This window comes from Moschus berezovskii, chromosome 3 (genome assembly GCF_049115385.1).
Source record: "Moschus berezovskii isolate FMDL1 chromosome 3, NW_MosBer_1.0, whole genome shotgun sequence".
Classification (NCBI taxonomy): domain Eukaryota; kingdom Metazoa; phylum Chordata; class Mammalia; order Artiodactyla; family Moschidae; genus Moschus; species Moschus berezovskii.
Genome location: NC_142462.1, coordinates 58257243 through 58285238, shown reverse-complemented (window position 1 = coordinate 58285238; position 27996 = coordinate 58257243). Strand labels below are relative to the sequence as shown.

The following is a 27996-nucleotide window of genomic DNA, read 5'->3' as shown; positions in this document are numbered from 1 at the left end:
TCTCACCAGTTGCCCCCGGGAGCCTGAGAGAAGCACCCGCTCAGACCCTGACCTGATCTCCATCACACCCAGGTGTGGAGCCTCCAGGCAGTTTGACCCCACCACCATGGGCTCTTTGCTCGGGGCAGGGGGCAGAGCCGCGCTGGGCCGCCTGGCCCTCCTCTGGGCCCTCGTGGTTCCAGGTGAGTCCCCGCGGCTTCCCCGGTGGGCCCAGCGGGATGCACCCGGAGGCTGCGGACTCAACCTGCCCTCATCTCATCCCTTGCAGGTATCCAGCAGGAGATCGGGGTGGCACAGTGGCCCGTGATGGTGGGGCACGCGGGTGGATCTATCACTATGCCCTGCAAGGTCAGTAGGTCTGTGGATTACGTCCACTGGTTCCGCCAGCTGGAGGGCCAGGTCCCTGAGAGGCTTCTCTATCTAGCCTTGGCCAAGCGGGATGTGCAGTGGGATTCGGTCCTGAGAGGTGATAAAGTCAACGCGGCCCGCGGCGGGGATGGCAAGAGCTGCACCATGTCCTTGATGAAGCTGGCGAAGAGCGACGAGGGACTGTACTACTGTGCTGCCTGGGGATCTGCACAGTAGTGCGCTCAGCCCCGGGATCTGCACAAAAAGCACAGAAACCCACAGCTCGCCCAGACCTGGCAACTGCCCCCGCCTCCGGGTCCCTAAGGTTGCCTTGGGGTGATCTCTCAGTATCCTGATGACTCCCCCCATTCTAGGGCTTCTGCAGATAAAATCTGATGTGAGCTGAAGCTGACCCAGGTAAGAAGCTGTGCAGGTGGCAGGGACTTTTCCAAAGATCGTCCAGTTCAACTTGTCTGGAGCATTTGGAGGAAAATCTGGGCTGCTCAATCCACCAGCTACTAAACATATCCAGCTATTGAACCCTTGAAATGTATTTAGAGTCCAAGCTGAGATGGGCTGTATGTCTACAACACAAGCTATATATTGAAGATAGTCACAGGGAAAAAAATGGAATATCTCCTTAATTATTTTTATATTGACTTACTGTTGAAATATTTTGGATATCTTGGACTAAGTAAAAACAGTCCTAACATTCATTTTAAGTGTCCTTTTTTTTTTTTTTTTAAATGCAGAAGCCAAAACATTTTCATCTATGGCTTGAATTGGTGACTCACATTTATTTCTAACGGATAGCTCTGGTATTGACTGAAAATATAAAAGTCTGACCATTTCCCTTGAAGGATGCACAGATATAATGTCACATAAATGATTTCAAGGGTGAAGGACTGTCTAGATCTGCCACAAAATGTTTGAAAGCTGAGCCTGGAAGTGTATGCCTGTTTCCAGTCTCTGAGTTGTTCACCCATTGTTACCATTTTGCGGGGGAAGAGACAGCAGTTAGAAGCCCAGGAAACAATATTGGCAATGTCTCAGTGTCCTCATCTACTGGCATGCCTGGCACTCATGAGTTTGAGTTGATAAAAATCCTCATGATGATGCCGTTAAACCTGGATGAGACATCAGGTTCTCTGCTTTACACTTCTCTATGCTTTTTTTAAAAAAAAAAATAATTTATTTTCATTGAAATATAGTTCACAATAGCCAAAACAGGCAAACAACCTAAACTTCCATCAACAAATGAATAAATAAAGAAGATGTGGTGCATATACACAATGGAATACTACTCAGTCATAAAAAAGAGTAAAATAATGCCATTTGCAGCAACATGAACAACTAGAGATTATCATACTAAGTGAAGTAAGTCAAAAATAGAAAGACAGACACCCTTTTATATCACATATATGAGGAATCTAAAATATGGCACAAATGAACATATCTATGAAACAGAAACAGACTCAGGGGCATAGAGAACAGACGTGTGACTGCCAAGGGGAAGGAGGGTGGGGGAGGGAAGGACTGGGAGCTTGGGATTAGCAGATGCAAACTATTATATATAGAATGCATTGGCAAAAAGGTCCTATTGTATAGCACAGGGAGCTATATTCAATATCCTGTTATACACGTCTCCTTGAATGTCACCACATACGGAATTTTGAGTGAATCTCTGGCCACTCTGCTCTCTTCCATAAAATAAGAAGGTTGAACAGCTAAAAGTTTATGCCTCTGATCTCTGCATTTATAGGAAAATCACACACATCACTTATCACTATATTCACTACCTTCTTATGAAAAGAAGAAGAAGAAAAAAAAAGCCTGTGTCACTGATTCTTCAACCCCAAAACAAGAAAGCCCCTGATGCTGTATGAGGGAGAGAAATAAAATCTTTTTGAAGTTTAGGCTGAATTTAGACCCTTTTCAAGTGGAAATTCAAAGTTTATGTACAGCTTAATAGCAATGATAAAAACAATTAATAAAAGGAGAATGTAAAAAATTCTGAATTGGTCCTGCAGATTCCTAAACTCATTGTCTACCTCCCTGAGCTCTGGTTTTGCAGTTAGAAATGTATAATTCATATATGCTTTCCTTCTGAAAGAGCCCAACCCCAACCCTTCACTGAAGGCCTCATTCAAAGCTAAGATCCCCCAGTATGTGTTAGAAGAGGTGGAGGTAAAGGGGACAGAACTCTAGTTCTGTTTCTCGTTTGTTTACTTCATCTTCCCCATCATCCTAATACAACTCTTTCCTGTTCTTGCAGTCACACCAATGCCTGACTCCACAGAGAGTGAATTTTTTGAACTGGTGACAATGTGGCCAACAAGAAGAACCAGCTCGTCACCCATGTCCTTACAGAGCTATTAATACATGGTCCACAGTCCCCAGGAAGAGAAAGCCCAGTGCCTCTACTGTGAACCTCGACTATGGCCTGAACCCTATTCTCACCCCTCACTGACTCCAGCTTTTCCCTTATGAGCTCTGTCACCTTGTGCAAGATCTTCACGCTTTTAGGCATCAGTTTTCTGAGGTCTAAAGCAGAATATAACTGTTCCAAAATCTCTGTGTTGGAATTATACCACTTAATGTCAGTTGCAACCTCCATGGTGATAGATTAGCTCTTTTCTGCATGAAAAAATCCTACTGAAACATATTTAGAAACCTAGAGTATATCTCTCTTGGGTGATCTCGTTTTCAGGGTAATCACTGCCAGGATGAAAGAAATGGTCCCAAGACTGTCACTTTGGGAAGCATTTCAGCTAGCCTGTCTCCCTCAAAGTGAGGGATGTAGGATGGCAAAGGCAAGGCTGTGTATTGATGATGCCCCAGGTCATGTTCACCGAGGGCAGTGTGATAGAGTAGAAGAGTAATAGATTTTTACTAATTTTTTAAAAACTTTATTGGTATATAGTTATTAATTTTTGAATCAAACTTTTCTGACATTAATTTTCCATGCCTCTTTGGCACAGGAAAAATAGGACATTTACAGTCAGCTCCTTCCTTGCTCACGTTAGGTGTGAGATGGGTGGGGATCTCCCTGAAGGACAAAGATGGGTGTGGCTGCCCCACAGCCTTGACCATGAAGCTCCATCATAGAGTGTATACTGGGAGGCAAGGCTGAGATCTCTAGCACCCCATGACAGAGACTTCTTCTGTCAGGAGATACCAATGATATCATTCAAGTCAAGGATGTACCCCAGTCCACATTAGGTCCCCTCAGTGGTATCTCTGTGACCTGCCTCCTTCCAAAAAGAGAAGGAGCGGAGAGGAAGGAGATACAGGTCATTGATCCACTGAACTCCTGTGTTATATCTGGATTGTGCTATGCATCTTCCTTATAATGATATGAGACATATGTGTTCTTACTACATTTTCAGAGTTAGAACACAGTGTTAGACAGCAAATAAATCAAGCAGGTAATAGGCAAAATTAGAATTAAAATCACTTTGTTGTACACCTGAAACTGACAGAACATTGTTAATCAACTATATTCAAAAAGAACTTAAAAATTGTTTTAAAAAGAATGAAAAGCAGTATTGAATGATTCCATGTTCCCTTCTGTAGCACACTGTGGGCACTTGGTATTACCGAAATGCTTGCATTCCAGCTCTATCACTTTCTCCCTGATCATCCATCCTTATGTTACATCCCCATCTCTGTGGAGACTTGTTTCTTGGCTCAAAATACAATCATTTACATAAAAGGAGCTAATGAGTATAACTGTTTTTGAAAATATAGTCTAAACACTATATAAAAGAATTACAGCTTTATTTTAACATTTTTCTTTTGTACCAATAATATCTATCGTATAGATTTATCTCCATGGGGAAGGCACTATGCTTGATGCAGTAATGGATTTAACAATGACAGAGTGGGTCTGGAGTGGACACGGGGATAGTCGGGGTCAGTCCTGTCTCTGTCCTGGCAAATGGACAGCTCATCTGTCCTCAGAGGAGCATTCAGCTGCTTCTGGCAATTTTCTTTTTCTCTTTATCCAATTGAGTGGTTTAAGATTACAGAACAGTCTGGAAGACGTTACTTCTTTCATCATAAGAGAACTGGCCTTAGCTCTCAAATTTTAGTTTAAATAAGGAATCTATAATTTCAAAGAAAATCGTATTCTACAAATTTCTTCTTTTCTCCTATGAAAGATAATAAGTCATCACAGAACTTGTGTTCGCATTTCTAATTATTGTGGTAAAGAATCATGTTGCCTGTCACTACTTATTACAGAAATGCAAATCAAAACAATGAAGATTCACCTCACACTGGTCAGAATGTATCATTAAAAAGTCTACAAATAACAAATGCTGGAGAGATGATGAAGAAAATAAGCCCTTTTACACTGTTGATGGGAATGTAAATTGCTGCAGCCACTGTGGAGAACATTATGGAGGTTCCTTAAAAAACTAAAAATAGAGTTGCCATATGATCCAGCAATCTCACTCGTGGGCATATATCTGGACAAAACTATAATTCAAAAAGATATATGCACTCAAATTTCATAGCACCAATATTTACAATAGCCAAGACATGGAACCTACCTAATGTCCACTGACAGATGAATGGATAAAGAAGAGGTGGTATATATACACAATGGAATACTACTCAGCCCTAGGAAAGAATTAAATAACACCATTTGCAGTGACATGGATGGGCCTAGAGATGATATGCTAAATGAAGTCAGAGTAACACAAACACCGTGTGATGTCACTTATATGTGGAATCTAAAATATGACACAGATGAATTTATTTACAAAACAGAACCAGACTCACAGACATAGAAAACAAGCTTATAGCTACCAAAAGGGAGGGGTGGGAAAGGGAGAGATTAGGAGTTTGGGACTAACAGATACAAACTATTATATATAAAGTATATAAACAACAAGGTCCTACTATATAGCATAGGGAACTATATTTAATATCCTGAAATAAACATATCGGAAAAGAATATGTATATACACACATAGATATGTATAATTGAATCACTTTGTTGTAAATGGTCTATTAAGTGACACTTCTCTGAATTTTTTTCTCTATCGTTTAAGATTTTAAAAAATCATTCTCCTTTCTCCAATAATTTGCAAAATATGTATTATTGGTTTTCATCTTAGAAACTAACAACATTGTAAGTCAACAATACTCTCCCTCCCCCTGAAACAGAGTCATGATACTTGGTGAATGGAGAACTTTGTCCACATTGCTCAAGTACACTTGAATTGGCAAATTTGTATTTTCAGTTACTGAAGAGTTTCCTCCTTTCAGAAATATATTCCCAAATCACTAACTGAGCAGCCCTGGTGTTTGTGAGAACGGAAGAGCTTTTTCTTTGATGTGAACTCCAAACAGCTTCAACACAGATGAACACCTGGAAATTAAAAAAATATATATTCTTAATTCTTTGAATACTCTTCCTGGAAATATGGGATAGCAAAACAGGTGGTTAACCTACTAGTGTTAAACTCTTCTTTCCCTGCTTTTATCCTTTTCATTTATCAGTATTGTCAATGATTAGTCCACCATGGAAAACAGATATTTGGGCCCATTGATCTGAGGGAAACTTATAAAATATCAGATGCAATAAAACCCATTATCGAGGACTTCCAAAAGAACTCAGGTCAAATTGCCAGCCCAAAGTTGTTAAACTGCTAGTCACCTCATGAAGGTAGGAGAAGGCTGAGATCATTGTAGGAGCCTGAACCAGTATGACAGCTCAGGTTGGAAGAAGATGTTTGGAGAAGGAACTAAGCTCATAGTAGCTCCCTGTGGTAAGTAACTTTTTTTCTATTTCTACCTTAGTCATGAAAGACTGAGAGATGCTTTTCGGGAAAAAGCAAAAAACTTACAATCCCCCTTATCTGACTGCCACATACTTGGCCTCAGCATGCAAACAGCAATTTTGTAGCCAGTGGTCACTGTATATGGATGTACATGGAAACAAAACTACTTCCTGCTTGTAAGCCACTGAAATTCGTCTTTTAGACTATCCACACACACACAAACACCCACACACGCACAATAGGCTAGATATTAAAATATTTTAGAGACCATATCTGTTTCATTGTTTCATTTATGTTTCAATATACTTACACCATTACCATAATATGTCATTATGTCAGTAAAGTTGTTGGCAAAGTTTATGTCAGTGAAGTTTTTTTTTAAAGGAATTTACAAAAAAAATTTCTTTTCTTATAAATGGTTTATTAAGTGAGAAACATTTTTAAAATTTTCTATTCTCTATAGTTTTTCCCCAATAACCTGCAAAACCTGTATTACTGATTTTCACCTAAGACCTAACAGCAGTGCAAACAAAATTTCTTATAATAAATGACTATATAACATTTTCAAATCCCACTTCTTAATACTCTAGTTTCATAGAGGGAAGCTGAGAGCAGTCAGAATATATGTCATGACAATTCTTGCCGCATTGCTTCCAAATGGACCAGTGTAATGGAATTTGTGAGCTCAAGCAATCTCAGCTCCAAAGTCCATGAAAAGAGGCTCCATGGTTGGACATCCTTACTTGCTCATTCTCTCAGTAAACATTTTTGGAGGACAGTTTCTGTGTGGATGCTGGAGACAGAAGTGTGAACAAGACAGAGACAGAACAAATCCCAACATTCAAACAGCTTATAGTCTTGTGGAAAACTTTCTAGATGCTGGCTTGATTGGGCCCATATTCTATGGCGTGTGGCTATGAGAGAAACAACAGATCTTGCATTGATGAGCTTGTTTCTTTCTCAAATGATGTAATAGTTATTGCTTATAAAATTCATATATATTATCTGTCCAAAGATTTTGATAAAATGACCCAAAAACCATCCCACTAAAGAGAATAATAATAATATCAGCTCCTACTTACTGAGGGCTAGACATCATGATTTGATTTAGGTTATATCTGAAAGGTCTAGTGGTTTTCCCTACTTTCTTCAAGTACTTTCCCTACTTCTTTAAGTCTGAATTTGGTAATAAGGAGTTCATGATCTGAGCCACAGTCAGTTCCAGGTCTTGTTTTTGCTAACTGTATAGAGCTTCTCCATCTTTGGCTGCAAAGAATATAATCAATCTGATTTCGGTGTTGACCATCTGGTGATGTCCATGTGTCAAGTCTTCCCTTGTGTTGTTGGAAGAGGGTGTTTGCTATGACCAGTGTGTTCTCTTGGGAAAACTCTAGTAGCCTTTGCCCTGCTTCATTCTGTGTTCCAAGGCCAAATTTGCCTGTTACCCCAAGTGTTTCTTGACTTCCTACTTTTGTATTCCAGTCCCCTATAATGAAAAGGACATCTTTTTTGGGGTGTTAGTTCTAAAAGGTCTTGTAGGTCTTCATAGAACCATTCAACTTCAGCTTCTTCAGCATTACTGGTTGGGGCATAGGCTTGGATTACTGTGATATTGAATGGTTTGCCTTGGAAACGAACAGAGATCATTCTGTAGTTTTTGAGACTGCATCCAAGTACTGCATTTTGGACTCTTTTGCTGACCATGATGGCTACTCCATTTCTTCTAAGGGATTCCTGCCCACAGTAGTAGATAAATGGTCATCTAAGTTAAATTCACCCATTCCAGTCCATTTTAGTTCACTGATTACCTAGAATGTCAACGTTCACTCTTGCCATCTCCTGTTTGACCACTTCCAATTTGCCTTGATTCATGGACCTAACATTCCAGGTTCCTATGCAATATTGCTCTTTACAGCATCGGACCTTGCTCCTATCACCAGTCACATCCACAACTGGGTATTGGTTTTGCTTTGGCTCCATCCCTTCATTCTTTCTGGAGTTATTTCTCCACTCATCTCCAGCAGCATATTGGACACCTACTGACCTGGGGAATTCCTCATTCAGTATCCTATCATTTTGTCTTTTCATACTGCTCATGGGGTTCTCAAGGCAAGAATACTGAAACGGTTTGCCATTCCCATCTCCAGTGGACCACATTCTGTCAGACCTCTCCACCATGACCTGCCCGTCTTGGGTGGCCCCACACGGCATGACTTAGTTTCATTGAGTTAGACAAGGCTGTGGTCCGTGTGATCAGATTGACTAGTTTTCTGTGTTTATGATTTCAGTGTGTCTGCCCTCTGATGCCCTCTGGCAATACCAACCATCTTACTTGGGTTTCTCTTACCTTGGTCGTGGGGTATCTCTTCACAACTGCGCCAGCAAAGTGCAGCCGCTGCTCCTTACCTTGGATGACGGGTATCTTCTCAGGGCCGCCCCTCCTGACCTTGAACATGGAGTAGCTCCTCTTGGCCCTTCTACGCCGGTGCAGCCGCCGATACTTTGACAGCGGCTTACTCTAGATCTGACAGGTAGAGTGCCTGATGAACTATTGGATGGAGGTTTGTGACATTGTACAGGAGACAGGGATCAAGACCATCCCCATGGAAGAGAAATGCAAAAAAGCAAAACGGCTGTCTGAGGAGGCCTTACAAATAGCTGTGAAAAGAAGAGAAGCGAAAAACAAAGGAGAAAAGGAAAGATATAAGCATATGAATGCAGAGTTCCAAAGAATAGCTAGGAGAGAAAAGAAAGCCTTCTTCAGAGATCGATGCAAAGAAATAGAGGAAAACAACAGAACAGGAAAGACTAGAGATCTCTTCAAGAAAATTAGAGATACCAAGGGAATATTTCATGCAAAGATGGGCTCGATAAAGGACAGAAATGGCATGGACCTAACAGAAGCAGAAGATATTAAGAAGAGGTGGCAAGAATACACAGAAGACCTGTACAAAAAATATCTTCACGACCAAGATAATCACGATGGTGTGATCACTCACCTAGAGCCAGACATCTTGGATGTGAAGTCAAGTGGGCATTAGAAAGCATCACTACGAACAAAGCTAGTGGAGGTGATGGAATTCCTGTTGAGCTATTTCAAATCCTGAAAGATGATGCTGTGAAAGTGCTGCACTCAATATGCCAGCAAATTTGGAAAACTCAGCAGTGGCCACAGGACTGGAAAAGGTCAGTGTTCATTCCAATCCCAAAGAAAGGCAATGCCAAAGAATGCTCAAATACCACACAATTGCACTCATCTCACGTGCTAGTAAAGTCATGCTCAAAATTCTCCAAGCCAGGCTTCAGCAATACATGAACTGTGAACTTCCAGATGTTCAAGCTGGTTTTAGAAAAGGCAGAGGCGCCAGAGATCAAATTGCCAACATCCGCTGGATCATGGAGAAAGCAAGAGAGTTCCAGAAAAACATCTATTGCTGCTTCATTGACTATGCCAAAGCCTTTGACTGTGTGGATCACAATCAACTGTGGAACATTCTGAAAGAGATGGGAATCCCAGACCACCTGACCTGCCTCTTGAGAAACCTGTATGCAGGTCAGGAAGCAACAGTTAGAACTGGACATGGAACAACAGACTGGTTCCAGATAAGAAAAGGAGTACGTCAAGGTTGTATATTGCCACCCTGCTTATTTAACTTATATGCAGACTACATCATGAGGAATTCTGGGCTGGAAGAAGCACAAGCTGGAATCAAGATTGCTGGGAGAAATATCAATAACCTTAGATATACAGATGACACCACCCTTATGGCAGAAAGTGAAGAGGAACTCAAAAGCCTCTTGATAAAAGTGTTAAGAGGAGAGTGAAAAGGTTGGCTTGAAGCTCAACATTCAGAAAACGAAGATCATGGCATCTGGTCCCATCTCTTCATGGGAAATAGATGGAAAAACAGTGGAAACAGTGTCAGACTTTATTTTGGGGGGCTCCAAAATCACTGCAGATGCTGATTGCAGCCATGAAATTAAAAGACACTTACTCCTTGGAAGGAAAGTTATGACCAACCTAGACAGCATATTAAAAAGCAGAGACATTACTTTGCCAACAAAGGTCTGTCTAGTCAAGGCTATGGTTTTTCCCTTGGTCATGTATGGATGTGAGAGTTGGACTGTGAAGAAATCTGAGCACCGAAGAATGGATGTTTTGAACTGTGGTGTTGGAGAAGTACTTGAGAGTCCCTTGGACTGCAAGGAGATCAAACCAGTCCATTCTAAAGGAGATCAGTCCTGGGTGTTCATTGGAAGGACTGATGCTAAAGCTGAAACTCCAATACTTTGGCCACCTCATGCGAAGAGTTGACTCATTGGAAAAGACTCTGATGCTGGGAGGGATTGGGTGCAGGAGGAGAAGGGTACAACAGAGAATGAGATGGCTGGATGGCATCACAGACTTGATGGACATGAGTTTGAGTGAACTCCGGGAGCTGATGATAGACAGGGAGGCCTGGCGTGCTGTGATTCATGGGGTCCCAAACAGTCGGACAGGATTGAGCGACTGAACTGAACTGCACTGAGACATCATGATAAGTAGTTTCAGTGCCTTATCTTTTTCTGAAAAGGAATTCTTCCCACTCCACAGATAAGAATACTGAGATTTAGAGAAGTTTGGACACTTGCCTAAAGTCACATAACAAGTTACTGTGGCAAATATTTGGATTCAGTAGAGACTTGTTTATTCTAAAGGATAGAGTCTTGGCCATTACACAAGGTGAGAAAAATAAAGTCTAATTTTTTATATTCTGAACATTTCCTCCTCTGTAGCTTGGTCTTTTAAATGGATTATTTAATTGACTTCTTAATTTGTTATAGGTTATAATTTGTATTATTACTCATGTGTGAAAACAGTGCTTCTGTTTATTTAAATTGTGTGTTTCCAAATTTTATTTGTGAAGACCTAAGATAGAAAATGCCATGCACAGGAAGGGCATGAAATAAGAAGATCAAAGGCACTTGGGGATGCAGGAGGAAAAACAACTTCTAGGAGAAAGCACAGGTTAAGATTTTAATGCTCAAGGGTAGGAAGGTATGTGTCTGCTCTAGCTCAATTTAAAAAGTGAGTATAAAAAAGAAAAAAATGAGTGGTGGAATACATACTTTTTATTAGCTGATAAAATAAGCACACCAAATTTTCTAATATGATGTGTTTTTACAACATAAAATTAGAAAAGGACTTTAATATATGAAGTTAAGAGAAAAGTGAAATAAAGATGGGATATAGTCTTCAACATCCATTTTATGAAATGGAAGAAATGGTCTTTAATCAAACCCATTTATACTACCAGTTCACCAATGCTACGGATACCATAACATTTAATGTCATTCACAGGTGGTGGGCCTCAGCAGATAGGGTCAGGCAGGTAAGATTTTCACAATCCAACATGACAATAATAGGATTTGAGAACCAGGCATCCTACCATTTCTCTTATCTTCCTGCCTTGAATGCCAAGAGTTGCAAGCTGAAATCTATACACGAGCTGGAGAGTAGTCATACTGAGGCTGAAATCTCTAGTAAAAGCTTGGAAAAATATTAATTGTGCTGTTGATTGGGCAGGAGGAGGAAGCCATTTGTTTTGGACAACACAAGTGAAGTCATTCCATATACTGACTATACATATTAGGCTTTAGTCAATGTTCCCTTTGAGTTGCTTAACCCTGGAAATACAGCGGGTAAGACTAGAGAAACAGTTGCCTTTACGTTGTGTGTATGAAAATCACGTGTCCTATGACAATGGCTTTGAGAATTCCTGACTTGTGGAGCGTAGTAGAAGACAAACAAAGGAACCACTCTTCACAGTTAATTGCCACAGACTCAGTTGCAACCCCAAAACACTGAATTCTCATCAGTAAGGGCAAGCCCTGGTCCCGTGATATTAAAATATTATGTTGGAGCACACAATCAGCTAATAATAAGGAATCACTAATAATAATGATAATAATTATTATTATGGTCTTTCTTTTCCATAGCGTTTTTAATAAAATCACTTTTTCAGATCTTGCTTCATATTGGTCTCACTTCAGCATTGAAAAACATGTCGAACTGATTCATGCTAACACTATGTTTTCAAATAAACAAACATGGAAAGCTTTAATTTACCTGGTTAGCTCAGCCATGGAACCTGTCATGAGCAAAGTCAATCGGGACCAGAAACTTGGTCTCTTGTATCTCAGGCTGTCATGATTCCACTGGGATTTAAAGAACTCAGAGAAGCTAAGTTAGTCTAAAGTTTTTGCCACAGGTTGAATCACTGTGGAATTTAAACAACATGATCTTTGGTGAAGGAACAAAAGTTTTCGTCCTAGGTAAGTACTTGAAGGAGGGCATTTTTTTTTCAAGGTAGTGGAGGGAAGGCAAGAAACAAATTGGAATAATAGTTTAAAATGTTTGGGAAAATGGGAATGCGCATGGGGATTATATGTAGGAGTTTAGGAAAGATATTGAAACAAATCCTTAGAGCATACCAAAGACAACTGTGTGCAAATATAGTAGGATTTGGTTTTGTGAACATGTGGACTTATATAAAGGGTTCCTGTATAACGTATGTGATCATCATGAAAGTGTTTGGTTCAAGGCCAAAGTTGGTTATTATAGGTAAGTTTTGTAAGCTGACACATTTCCTTTCCTGATGGCAAAGTGGTGTTTTCAAAGAACTTGGCTTTGGAGTCACTCTAATCAGGATGTCTGGGTATACCACTTTCTGTTTATGAGCACTTGGTCAGTTATTCTTTGGCCTCAGTTTCTGAATCCACAAAATGGGAGAGCCATGTGTATCCAGCAGGTAGCATATGAGAATTCAATGAAAGCCTGTCAGTAGTGTCCCTGACACACTGTAACACATTGTCGGTGCTGGATAGGTGTATCCGCACTCTATTCAATGTAAATGGAAAACTGCACCCAGGAAGGACGGTTGTTTGCAGCCAAAAATATTGACAGAAGAGAAATGCTTCAGAGGAGGCAGCTGTACTTCTAACTCCTCAATATAAGTTTTCTTACTGTCCACTCACACACACAAAATCGAATTGGGAGGTATTTGTCTCTCTTTAACAGACTGCTTTCTATTTGTCAAGAAAAATGAAGTTAAAATGTATTTGTTTTTATATTTGTTGCTCTTCTATGTGTTTTACATCGAATTCTTTCACTTAATTGATATCATCTCTAACACAAACATTTATTGGCCCTTAGCCAATAAACTTGGGCTTCATGATCATATTTATTAGAAAAAATTTAATTCATAAATTAAATGATCATGATGTGAAGTCAATTAAATACAGATACAAAGGTCATAATGTAATTTGCTTATTTAAATGTGAAATAGTTCTAATTATTTAATTTATAAAATATAAGGAAAAATAGAGTACTCTTAAACAATAAAAACAAAGTATATAATGGGAGAAATATATGGTATCTATTATAATCAATAAAATACTATTTACACCATGAGTGAGGTGTATAAAATTAAACACATTAGGACCTAATTGTATGTAGAACATAAGTTTTAAAATGACCTCTGTTTGCTTACTTCTTTAGTAGAAAACTCAGGAATATTGCTACAGAGGAAAAATTTCTCAAGAATTTTTTTCTTTTTCTTTTCAAATAAGATGTTTAATTTTTCTGTTCTTAAGAAACTGACCTCAGAATGATTAAACCAACTCTAAACTAGCTCAAAAAGAATATGAGTAAAGTATTTGTGTTTCATGTGGAAATAAATTGGAAAGAGTTTTAACATTTATAATTTCAACCATTACTTTAACCATAAATATATAATCAAGAAACATTCCAGCATTTAAGTGGGATCATTTATAAACTATGTTTTGTTATATATGTTGACATCATGTCTATAAGAAATTCAGGAAGCATACATTTAATTTTTAATTATATGTATACTTTATTTAGCAGATGAAAACAGAGTAAACCATGGAGCTCTAAAGAAGTTCAGCAAACTTATAGGGTAGATTGAACACTGGGGGAGACACAGAGTCAAAATACTATGCATTCTTAATCATGCTTAAACTTGAAATGAAATTTCAGAAGAAAATGTGCCTTGGTAAATATTCTCTAAAGTGAAGCAAAATTCTGATAAATGCATTACTTGATAAAGTTTATATAAAGCATGTCAGAAAATTATACATTTTTTAATAGAAGTTTTGGAAATATTGCTATTTTGTTTCCAAATTCAAGGCACTGTAAACAGTCAACTCCTCCACTCAAAAATCTGAAAGTTTTCAGATCTGAAGTTCGGATGTTATATGAAATTAGAAACCCACCAGAAGAATCCCATCACTTCAGAAATGGGCAGGTGATCTACATTTGAAGCTGTAAGTTCAACATCACAGATTGTCAAACACGCAGGAACACTAACTCCCATTATAAAAAATGACTGTATAATGTTTAAAAATACAATAAATTTTCTACTGACATTTATTTATATGAGAAGTAAGATAAATATGGTTCAATCCAGAGCAGTTAAATGAAGTTCCAGAGTTGCAAAACATGAGGATGAGTTATGTGGCCAAAGAGAGCACAAGTTACAAAACAGGATAGGAAGGGAAAGTAATGGAGAGAAGGGAACTTTCCTACACTGTTGGTGGGAATGCAAATTGGTGCAGTGACTACGCACAGCAGTAGGGAGGTTCCTTAAGAGAGTAAAAATAGAGCTACCATATGATCCTGCAATCCCACTCCTGGGCATATTCTCAGAGAAAAACATGGTCTGAAAACATACAAGCACCTCTATGTTCATACCAGCACTATTCACAATATCCAAGACCTGAAAGTAACCTAAGTGTCCAATGACAGAAGAATGGAGAAAGAAGATATGGTGTGTGTGTGTGTGTGTGTGTGTGTGTGTGTGTGTGTATTTACTGGAATATTACTTAGCCATTAGAAAGGATGAAACCATGCCATTTGCAGCAACATGGATGGACCTAGAGATTGTCGTACCGAATAAAGTAATTCAGACAGAGAAAGAGATAAATATCATATGATATCTCTTATATGTAGAATCGAAAAAGAAACGATACAATTGAAATCATTTACAAAACAGAAACCGACTCACAGACTTAGAGAGCAAACTTGTGGTTACAGAGGGGAAGGGTGGAGGGAGGGACAGTTAGGGACTTTGAGACTGACATATACACACTGCTATATTTAAAATGGACAACCAACAAGGACCTACTGTATATAGCACAGGGAAGGGAACTTTGCTCAATAGTCTGTAACAATCTAATTGGGAAAAGAATTTGAAAAAGAAGAGATACATGTATACGTATAACTGAATCCCTTTGTTGTACATTTGAAACTAACACAGCATTGTTCATCAGCTATTCTCAAATATAAAATAAAATGTTTGAAAAAAGAAAAAAGTCAAAGATTCTCACCTCTAGAGGAACTATCAGAGTTACCTGGACTTCTCCCCCATTCTCATTACCACCACACTCCCAAACGCTTCATTTTTTAAATATAATTTTATTTTTTTAATTTTTGTCCTTGGTGCATCTTCTTCGCTGCAACATGGGCTTTTCTCTAGTTTCAGAGAGTGGGGTTACTCTTCATTGCAGTGTGGGCTTCTCATTGTGGTGGCTTCTCTTGTTTGAAGCTTGGGCTCTAGGGCACAGGGCTTCAGAGTTGCAGCACAAGGGCTCAGTAGTCATGTCTTCAGGGCTCTAGAGCACAGGCTCAATAGCTGTGGTGCAGGTGCTTAGTTGCTCGAGGCATGTGGGATCTTCCGGCTCAGGGATCGAATGTGTGTCTCCTACACTGGCAGGAGGATTCTTTACCACTGAGCCATTAGGGAAGCCCATCCATCCACTTTTAAACAGACTCCACTATGATAGAACAAAAGAGATGTTAAAAAATAAATGTGTTCATGAATTTTGGAAGGAGATAAAACTCATACCCCATTTTACCATGTGGAAAAAGAACAAAGGCCAACGTGTGATCCAGGTTCTGACTTTGGGCAAGTTACATAACCTCTTGAACATCTCTTCCTATTGAAAATAAGAAGGATAGTAAGTCACTTACAATCTACTGTGAATGGAATCCATGGTGAGCACTAGTTCAGTGACAAGTTTTCTTCCTTTTATTACATGCTAGTTTGTTCCATGGTTCTCCGTGTTTCTCTAATAACTATTTTAAATTCTTTTCTATCTCCCTCCGCAGATAAAAAACTTCCTCCCGATACTTTCCCCAAACCCACAATTTTTCTTCCTTCAATTAATGAAATCAACCATCAACAGGCTGCAACATATCTTTGTCTCCTGGAAAACTTTTTCCCTGATGTTATTAAGGTTTCTTGGAAAGAAAAGAATGGCAACAGAATTCTGCCATCCCAGCAGGGAAATACCATGAAGACCAATGACACATACATGAAGTTCAGCTGGCTGACAGTGACAGAAAACTCCATGAAGAAAGAGCACATGTGTATCGTCAAACATGAGAAAAATGCAAGAGGAAAAGATCAACAGATTCTTTTTCCTGCAGTGAATGAAGGTATGTGAATATAAATATAACGTCCCTTGGGCTTCCCTAGTGGCTCAGTGGTAAAGAATCCACCTGCCAAGGCAGGAGACATGGGTTTGAGCCTTGGGTTGGCAAGATCCCCTGGATTAGGAAACACAAAGCCACTCTAGTATTTTTGCCTTGGAAATTCCAGACAGAGGAGCATGGGTCAGAAAAGAAGAGTCAGACACAACTTAGCAACTAAACAACAATAACCTCCCAGAATACAGTTTTTCAAAGACAATACCCCAACTTTTCTGTCAAGTCAAATAAACACGTCTTTCTAAGAGGTCGTTATGTTTAATGGTAGCATAAATGTCCTGAAATTTACACTAGAATTAAAATAGTACAGTCATGGGAACATTAAAACAAAAAAGAAAAAATATTTTTAAGTTTTCTCAGCCACAGTTTCATCTTTCAAAATGTTACAGTCACAATGATGATTTTAGGGTCTTTGTATGGATTCAACGAAATAAAATATATGAAAGCATCTAGCAACTTAGTGCACAACAAATGTGCAAAAAGAAATTCCACTTTGGATTGTCTTGGTTGATCAGGAAATAAGAACATTTATATATCTTTCAGGAATGCTCTACTCACCAAGCAAAGTCATTCTCACTTTAATCCTGCTTTTACTCAAAGTATAAGTCAGAAACAGTGGGTTATTAAATGACAAAATGATGTTCTTATGAGGAAACCAGATTGGAGTTCAACAAAAAGTGTTGAGTTGGCTAAAAAGTTTATTTGGGTTTTTCATAAGATGTTATGGAAAAAAAATTGAAAGAACTTTTTGACCAACCGAAGAGAATAATTTACTGCGGCAGTTTTATTATGGTCTTAGTTAAAATTTGTACTTTATTTACTACCTTGAAGTTAAAATTTGTAATGAAAGATCAGGTGAGACTAAAGTATGCAAACTTATTCCCACTGTACATAATGAATGGTATTTCTTGCTATTAGAAAAGGTCTTTCAAGAAACTTTTATTGCAGCCCTAGCACATGCTAGATCTGGAGGGATGTGTGATGGACACACTCAGGTGACTTACTGTCCTAGGAGGATGCACTGCAGTCAAGAGAATGTACGCTTTTCCGAATGACTCAGGGTCACTCGTGATCCAGGCGTGACATCCCAAAGCCGCCCCTGTGAGCAGAGGCTGGGCGTGTCCACGCGGTGGGGGCAAAGTGCTGGGTGTATCTTGACCTTGACGGTGGTCCTCTAACTCACTGGACTCGGGACTTAACGTTCTAAGTAATTCACCTAATAGACCAAAGGCCACAGAGTGCCTACCAGAGGAATCATTTTGTGCTTCTCTCTGTGGTTAGGAAGCCTTTTTAAGCAGTGGGAACCAAGCACATAAAATGTGCACAGACATTTGCTGTGCACCAGTCTGAACTTCTGAAGTAAGTCTTTATCTTCTCTGATTCTTAGTTTGTCCAGTGATCAAATCAAGCTTAAAAATTTGCCTTGGCTTTGTCCTGGGGCTGCAATGAAGAGCAAATGAAATAAAGTCAGCAAAAAAAATTGCATTCCAAAACATAAATGGGTGTATTTATTCACGCAGCTACTGTATTATTTATATTCTTTCCTTAAACTAATCAAAACTAAGATTACAGAAACTGCCCTAAATTTCCATTTCTACTCATTCTACTCTAAGAAATGCATAATAAACAAATTTGCTAAGTGCAGTTTAATATAATCATGGCTCTAACTGTCCTATTAGGTTTTAATTTTTCTGTGATTAAGGAAAAATAAAAAGGGTAGTAAGTTTCATGGTGATAATTACTATAAAGGAGACAAGTTCCCTTTTATCACGTGTGATACTTGGCACTTAATTTCTGAAATAAATGTTTCCCATGGATTTCATGGCCATGTAACTAAAGAGGGCATTTCTGTAAATGTCATTCTTTAGTAAATTTCTAATGTTATTTTTGGGAAGTTTCTTGTTTTTGATAAAAGTTAAGAATATTATATGGGCTTCCTTGGTGGTTCAGATGGTAAAGAATCTCCCCGCAATGCAGGAGAATTGAATTCTATTCCTGGGTTGGGAAGATACTTTGGAGAAGAGAATGACAACCCACTCCAATATTCTTGCATGGAGAATCCCATGGACAGAGGAGCCTGGTGGGCTACAGTCTATAGGGATGCAAAAAGTCGGACACGACTGAGAGACTAACACTTTCACTTTCAAGAATAGTATGTTGTTGTTCAGTTTCTCAGTTGTGTCTGACTCTGCGTGCTAGGCTTCCCTGTCCATCACCATCTCCCGGAGCTTGCTCAAACTCATGTCTATTGAGTTGGTGATGCCATCCAACCATCTCATCCTCTTGTCCCCTTCTCGTCCTGCCTGCTATCTGTCCCAGCATCAGGGTCTTTTCCAATGACACGGCTCTTCACATCAGGTGGCCAAAATATTGGAGCTTCAGCTTTGGCATCAGTTCAGTTCAGTTCAGTTCAGTCGCTCAGTCGTGTCCGACTCTTTGCGACCCCATGAATCACAGCACGCCAGGCCTCCCTGTCCATCACCAACTCCCGGAGTTCACTCAAACTCATGTCCATAGAGTCAGTGATGCCATCCAAAGAATGTTCAGGGTTGATTTCCTTTAGGATTGACTGGTTTGATCTCCTTGCAGTCCAATGGACTCTCATGAGTCTTCTCCAACACCACAGTTTGAAAACATCAATTCTTTGGTGCTCAGTCTTCTTTATAGTTCAACTCTCATATCCATACATGACTACAGGAAAAAACTAGGTTTGACTAGATGGACCTTCGTTTGCAAAGTAATATCTCTGCTTTTTAATACACTATCTAGTTTTGTCATAGCTTTTCTTCCAAGGAGCAAGCGTCTTTTAATTTCATGGCTGAAGTCACCATCCACAGTGATTTTGGAGCCCAAGAAAATGAAGTCTTTCACCGTTTCCATTGTTTCCCCATCTATATACCATGAAGTGATGGGACCAGATACATGATCTTTTTTTAATTTTGAGTTTTAAGCCAGCTTTTTCACTCTCCTCTTTTAACTTCATTAAGAGGTTCTTTAGTTCCTCTTCACTTTCTGCCATTAGGGTGGTGTCATCTGCATATCTGAGGTTATTGATATTTCTCCTGACAGTCTTGATTTCAGCTTGTGCTTCATCTAATCTGCCATTTCACATGATATACTCTGCCTCTAAGTTAAATAAGCAGGGTAACAAGATACAGCCTTGACGTACTCCTTTCCCAATTTGGAACCAATCTGTTGTTTCATATGCAGTTCTAACTGTTGCTTCTTGATCTGTATACAGGTTTCTCAGGAAGCAGGTAAGGTGGCCTGCTATTCCCATCTCTTTAAGAATTTCCCACAGTTTGTTGTGATCCACACAAAGGCTTTAGCATAGAAGTAGATGTTTTTCTGAAATTCTCTAGCTTTTTCTATGATCCAACATATGTTGGCAATTTGATCTCTGGCTCCTATGCCTTTTCTAAATCCAGTTTGAACATCCGGAATTTCTTGGTTCATGTGCTGTTGAAGCCTAGCTTGGAGGATTTTGAGCAAGACGCTGCTAACATGTGAAATTATTGCAATCGTGTGGTAGTTTGAACATTCTTTGGCATTGCCCTTCTTTGGGACTGGAGTGAAAACTGATGGTTTCCAGTCCTGTGTCCACTGCTGAGTTTTACAAATTTTCTGACATATTGAGTGTAGCACTTTAACAGCATCATCTTTTAGGATTTGAAATGGCTCAGCTGGAATTCTATCACATCCACTTGGAAGCACAAATCATGAAGTGATTTTTGAAGAGATAGAAAACTAATCAGGTCCAAGCTTTTGACCAATCTTGACTGAGAAAGTGGTCTTAATATACACTGCGGTTTATGTTGGAATTTTTTTATTTTTTCACCTCAATCAATTCATAGTGATAAGAGGTTTGTTCATCTTTAATGAATATAGTCACTTCAAGCAAAAGAAATAAAGTTAAAAAAATTTTTTTTGGTTGTCCTGGTTCTTCGTTACTATGTGCAGGCTTTCTCTGGTTGCAGTCAGTGGGAACTACTCTTCTTTGAGGTGCTTGGATTTCTCATTGCAATAACTTCTCGTGCTGTGGAGCATGGGCTAAGTACTTGTGGGGCATGGGCTTAGTTGCCTTGTGGCATGTGGAATCTTTCAGAAGAGATTGAAACCATGTCCCTTGGATTGGCAGATGAATTCCCACCCACTGTACCATCAAGGAAATCCCAGAGAGTGAGTTTTAAGTCACATTAAGGCTATGGTTTTTCCCGTGGTCATGTATGGATGTGAGAGTCGGACTGTGAAGAAAGCTGATCGCCGAAGAATTGATGCTTTTGAACTGTGGTGTTGGAGAAGACTCTTGAGAGTCCCTGGACTGCAAGGAGATCCAACCAGTCCATTCTAAAGGAGATCAATCCTGGGTGTTCATTGGAAGGACTGATGCTAAAGCTGAAACTCCAATACTTTGGCCACCTCATGTGACTAGTTGACTCACTGGAAAAGACTCTGATGCCAGGAAAGGTTGGGGGCGGGAGGAGAAGGGGACAACAGAGAATGAGATGCCTGGATGGCATCACTGACTCTGTGGACATGAGTTTGAGTGAACTCCGGGAGTTGGTGATGGACAGGGAGGCCTGGCGTGCTGTGATTCATGGGGTCGCAGAGAGTCGGACACGACTGAGCGACTGAAATGAACTGAACTGAACTGACTGAAGGTCAGTTCTTGAAGATGATTATATTAATATTTTCACTTTTGGCATTTACTATAAAGCCTTTACACCTCAAATTCATTTTTTATAGTGAAAACTGATCTCAATGAGGGCATAAATGGCATACCAGAACCAAATCCATATGGATAAGAACATACCCAGAAGAAAAGGAATAAACCAAACAACCACTGTGACTCTGTTTTCCTGGATCCATTTTCTTTTTAAAAATATTTATCTTTGTATGTTCACCTTTTAACATTGTAGATAAGTACAACTCTTACTTCAACTTTTATCGAGTCAGAAAACTATAAATGCAATTTGGTTGATTTGTTCTGTATCTGGAATTTTCTATCCCTGGAATTGCACTGAAAAGTTGACCTCCTATAATAAACGAGGTCACTGAGAAGAATAATTAAGATATCTGGAAAAGAAGATGTTTTCAGTGTCTACAGTAGTAGAATTCTGTTGTTCATTGGTTACTTTCTCTCTCTTTCTGTGGTTTATTTTACAAAGTACTTTCCACAGGCCCTGTCTCATTTAATCTCTCACAATGCCCCTTTGAATGCTGGCTCTGCCATCACTGGTTCCACTGATACAACTCTCTGCCACTTTCCCTCTGATCCTTATTTCTTCTTTTGTAACAAGGAATCCTCCAAAATACACCTCACTCCAGTGTCGCTGGAAGATTAAAGAAGGTAACACATGTGAAAGAGTTAAGCTAGTTATAGTTGCTCACTAGCTATTAGCCTTATTATTATTGTTTTCATTATCCCCACAAACACCGCAAATGTAGAAATCATGTGCATGAGTCAGGGATACTGGGACCATGTGTGATTTGGAAAGGTGTGACTGCTTTCCTTTGCTTAGAAGGGAAATTTACCTGAGCAAAGACTCCCTTGAATGTGGGATTCTGTTGTGGATTCTAGGATTGGATGTGTCCATCTTGGGAACATCCTTTCATGTCAGCAGTGGACGCTGAAGATGTAGAGCAGCCACTTTTTCTGTTTGCTTTTCTGCAAATATTTCTTGAAATTGTATTTTGGACAGAAATTGTCATGTGTAGAAAACAAATATATGAATTAGATCTACTGAATTACATAGTATCAGATGAACTCTTTCTGGATTTGGAGAGCTCATATTTTAATCTGTATATATATATATATACAGATTATGCATGTATATAATCATGCATAATCATAGACATATATATGCTACACATACACGTATAAACACACATGCACACTGTCAAATAATGAACATGAATAACTGGCGATACTTTCTCTCACTTATTGCAGTTTTCACCCCAGTTGTCACTACTACTGAGCCTCCAAATGATTGTTTGAAAGATGAAAGTGGTAAGTTTTTGTGTATGTTTCCCTTTATGTTGGGCTTCCCTGGTGGCTCAGTGGTAAAGAATCTGCCTGCAATGCAGGAGCCACAGGAGATATGGGTTGGAGCCCTGGGTCAGGAAGATCCCCTGGAGGAGGACATGGCAATTATATTGTTCCTGGAGAATCCCATGGATAGAAAAGCCTGGAGGGCTACAGTCCATAGGGTCTCAAAGAGTCAGACATGACTGAAGCATCTTAGCAGGCTTGCATGCACCTTTATGTTAAGCTTTAGTATTCTTTTCCCTTCTGATTAATTTACTTCTTTTGAACTTCTCTGGTTTAAAGTAGAAAAGAACAAATATCTGGAATGGTGATGCTAAAAATTTTCAGAGTTTTAAGAACCGACTGACTTGTCTATCAGCAGATTTTATATATATACACTTATATATACATACATACACACACTGTCATAATGGGCGTGGACAATTGATTAATATTTGCTCTCATTTCTTCTAGAAGTCACTGATACTGATTTTATGAAAGCTTGTGTAAGAGATAAAAGTGGTAAGTTTTTGTATATATTTGCCTTCATGTCATCTTACAGCATTTTCTTTTCCTCCTGATGAAATTACCTTTTGAACTTTGCTGGTTTGTGGTAGGAAAGACCAATTATTTCTGAAACTTTAAGATTCATACATTTGATTAGTATCTCTCCTGTCTCTATTGGCAGATTATATATATATATATATATATATAATGTGTGTGTGTATTGTATACATATATACATACACACAAACATACATATACATATATACCATGTATCAAATAGTAAGTATGAACAATTAACTACTATTTTCTCTTCTAGAAGTCACTAATTCTACAAAAGCATGTCTGAAAGATGAAAACAGTAAGTTTTGTCTGTATTTGCCTTTATGTCATGTTATAGCACTTTCTCCCTCTAGATAAATTAAACTTTTGGACTTGGTTTAAGGTAGAAAGTCAGAAAGTCTGGATATTGCAAAATAGACTGTTATATAGTCTATAAGGAAATCTTAAGTAAGTCTATTATATAGACTGTTATATAGACTGTTAAACAGACTGTTACACAGCCTATATATTTTAAGTTACACATATTTTAAGTAAATTCAACATTCTGTAAGAGTCATCTTAACACAATAAATACTGGTTTTGGTGTGAGATGACTCTCAATTAGAGGATGCAGTGATAGGCTCTGAATTATTCAATAATGGGTTTCACTCAATTGTGTAGCTTTTGATTAAAGTGACTATGCAAAAATGATACCAAGATGCTTTTATGTACGTTGAGTCTTTGGTTATTGCTAGTAGCTAATAACATAAACTGATGCTTATAGAGAGTTTCATATTCTTACAGAAGGCCTTATACTATGTCTCTCATGTATTTTAAGTATGATTTTCATAAAGCTCCTGCTGCTGCTGCTGCTAAGTCACTTCAGTCGTGTCCGACTCTGTGTGACCCCATAGACGGAAGCCCACCAGGCTCCCCAGTCCCTGGGATTCTCCAGGCAAGAACACTGGAGTGGGTTGCCATTTCCTTCTCCAATGTGTGAAAGTGGAAAGTGAAAAGTGAAAGTGAAGTCGCTCAGTCGTGTCCGACCCTTAGCGACCCCACGGACTGCAGCCTACCAGGCTCCTCCATCCATGGGATTTCTAGGCAACAGTACTGGAGTGGCTTGCCATTGCCTTCTCCACATAAAGCTCCTAAGAGGGTATATATTCAGTTCAGTTCAGTCACTCAATCGTGTCTGACTCTTTGCAACCCCATGAACCGCAGCACGCCAGGCCTCCCTGTCCATCACCAACTCCCGGAGTTTACCCAAACTCATGTCCATTGAGTCAGTGATGCCATCCAACCATCTCATCCTCTGTCGTCCCCATTTCCTCCTGCCCTCAATCTTTCCCAGCATCAGGGGCTTTTCCAATGAGTCAGCTCTTCGCATCAGGTGGCCAAAGTACTGGAGTTTCAGCTTCAGAATCAGTACTTCCAATGAACACCCAGGACTGATCTCCTTTAGAATGGACTGGTTGGATCTCCCTGCAGTCCAAGGGACTCTCAAGTGCCTTCTCCAACACCACACTTCAAAAGCATCGATTCTTCAGCACTCAGCTTTCTTTATAGTCCAACTCTCCCATCCATTCATGACCACTGGAAAAACCATATTAATTTCCCCCCATTTTACAGATGAGGGCAATGAGCTAAAATTAATTAAGTCCCTTGTACCAAGTCTCACAGCTAGATCTGGAATTTCAACCTAGGACATTTGAATCCCTCCTCTAAGACATTGATATAGAGTAAGAAATCCAAAAACCAAGGCCTTGACACAATAGACATCTGGCTGGGGGTGTAAGTGCCTGGGCTTCCAACTATCACAGACTAGAGTTCTTTGGTTATTAGTTGAATTAACGTGGGTGTATTACTACACTGCTAAACAGCAGGATCCTCACCTGCCAATAGGGAACAATTACACCTAACTCAGTAATTGAAGGGGAGTGCTTCCCTGGTGGCTCAGACAATAGAGAGTCTGCTTGCAATGTGGGAGACCTGGGTTTGATCCCGGGGTTGGGAAGATCCCCTGGAGGAGGGCATGGCAACCCACTCCAGTATTCTTGCCTGGGGATTCCATGGACAGAGGAGCCTGGTGGGCTATAGTCCATGGGGTTGCAGAGTCACATATGACTGAGCAACTAACACTTTCACTTTCAGTTATTACAGAGATAAAGTCACCTATGTGGAATGTCTCCATAGGCTATCCATTTAGCTGGCACAGGATCAGTACTAGTTGGTGGCATGAGCGCCTAAACTTTCTTAGAATTGGGCTAACCACTTTCTTCCATTTTGCACAATGTTCACATTACTACACGCTGCCCACCCACTGTAGATGCCACCAAAGCTCACAGATCATAACTTTATCGTAATCTCACCGATGCACAAGGGGTAATCCATCAGATCCTTCCAAACCAGTGATTCAGCTTGATATTTATGTTAAATAAATATCAAATGTCTGGGGTATGCACTGAATGTGGAGATGCAGAACTACATGATAGCTAAGAATGTGCTCATTAGAATCATGTTACTGGGATTGAAATGTGGTTCCTGGTACTTTCTAAATGTGTGACGTCAGGCAAATTACTCCTCTCTGTCCACTTTATTTGTAAAATGGGGGTTGAAAACAATGATCTCATAGGTTATCGTAAAAATTAAATAAGATTAAAAATTTTCATGCAAAGCTCTCAGAAAAGTGTTTAGCATTTGGTTAGCTGTTAATGAATATTACTCATTATTTTTTAGACTTATGGCAAGGGTAAAGAAAATGCTGAAAGCAATTTATCACAAATGATTTTCCCTACTGGACTCCATTAAAAATATAACCTTACATTTTATATTTTGGAAGGTTCTACTGAATTTAGCTGAGGTTGTTGACTTGAACTGTGAGCTGAATTCTGAGCCGTCCCGGTGGTGCTGGTTGTGATGATAAATGTTTACCGTGGGGTTTGGTGTTACAGGGGTATCAGGCCAATGTAGATGATCAGAAGTAAATAACTGTGACCACACCTCTTATTGGGCTTCCCTGGTGACTCAGATGGTGAAGAATCTGCCTGCAATGCGGGAGACCTGGACTTGATCCCTAGGTTGGGAAGATCCCCTGGAGGAGGGCATGGCAACCCACTCTAGTATTCTTGCCTGGAGAATCCCCATGGACAGAGGAGCCTGGTGGGCTACAGTCCATGGGGTTGCAAAGAGTCGGACACGATTGAGTGACTAAGCACATACAGAGTGTTAGGAGGTGTGTCCTATCCTTTTGAAAGAATGGGTAATAATCATACGGCTTCTCCTAGATACCGTGCAGCTGCAGTTCACGTACAACTCTGCTTACTACACCTACCTCGTCCTCCTCCTCAAGAGTGCCATCTACTTTGTCATCACCTCCTTCTGTGTGTTTAGGAGAATAGGTGTCTGCTGTGACAGGAAAAGCTCGTGACAGAGGGGACAACAAGAGGTCAATTTTCCTTCTTCATCTATTGTCCCCAAAATTCTCTACTGAAGACCTAGCCAGGCTTGCTTTCTGGGTTTGGGTTATTTCAGATGTTGGGTATAATTTTCTATCATTGTGTAAGGGTTTTTCAAACCACTGGGCAGATAGTCTTCCTCTGTAAAATAAGGAATTCTGCCATTACTCAAAGGCACGGCCCAGGGCTAGTCCCGGAGAGCCTCTCCCACTACTGTCCCCACAACCCCCAAGTCCTCATGCCCCCCTGAGCACACACAGTGGGCAGTTCCCTGTTTCTTCCTTGAGTACCTCCACTGAGACCATGGCCCTGATCTTCCCTGTCACACACCCTGGAGATGCTGGCTTTGCTACTTGAATCCTGTACTTTCATTTTCACAAGAAGCACAATAAATTTTAAAAAAGAAATCAAAAGTCCTTTTTTGCCTGTGTACTTTAATTTCGTGAAATCTAATCAAGGTGAGGAACAGCATGACAATCACTTCTCGGCCTTTTGGCTAAGATCGAGAAACAGCATGACAACAGTGATATCGAATTCACTTCTGCTTATAATAATGGCCAACACCACATTTCTATGTCTTTCCCTGAGACGGTGGTTGTGGTGCTCTCTTTGGGGCACTGGCTCCAAGGGGACCCACAGCCAAAAGAAGGTGCCCGGGTTCCTTCTCTTTCAAAGTCACCAGATTCAGACACACTGGTTTGAGATGTTCCCATGGCAACAGTGTGACTGACACCCAGCATGACTTGCACTTGTGCGTGTTCAGATCTGCAGTAGTGCCTCATAAGCACTGCCTCCTGCTCCTCACATTAATCCCATGAGAACTGCAGCACCAGAGGGGGACCGGGTGGAGGGTGCAGCATGAGGACTCTGACCCCTGAGGGCCTGGGTTTGAACCCTGGGTCTGTATTAGTATCTGGGTGACCTCAGAGAGCGAATTTAACTCTCAGGGCCATCATTTCCACATCTGTGTAACAGAGCTACAGTTCTGTCTCCTGGAACATGAGGAGTAGATAAGTTAGGGATGCTTGGACCATGCCAGCCTCAGCAATATTAGCATCTACTGTCTGTAGCTCTACTGTAAAGTCGGTAGATTCTACACATACACCGAACTACCAAGAATCATCTGTAATCTCATCTCCCTGCAGACAAGTTGGACTTGTCTTGAGGGACTCAGCTTAACAATTCACCAGGAATCCCACTAATTGTCTAAGAGCCCTTGGAGGAAGGTACAGTTAAAGTCGATAGTTTACAGATTGGAGAGATTGAGCATTC

The 27996-nt window shown here is 39.9% G+C and overlaps 1 gene segment (V, D, J or C); it reads left to right on the top strand.

The window, feature by feature from the left end:
• The first annotated feature begins 2 nt into the window (after positions 1-2).
• On the top strand, positions 3-27131 carry LOC129551940 (T cell receptor gamma constant 2-like). The segment is given in 8 exon segments: positions 3-182; positions 269-572; positions 12403-12455; positions 16312-16641; positions 22643-22702; positions 23195-23242; positions 23544-23585; positions 26554-27131. Coding segments are annotated over 8 exon segments (1056 nt in total).
• The last annotated feature ends 865 nt before the right edge of the window (positions 27132-27996 follow it).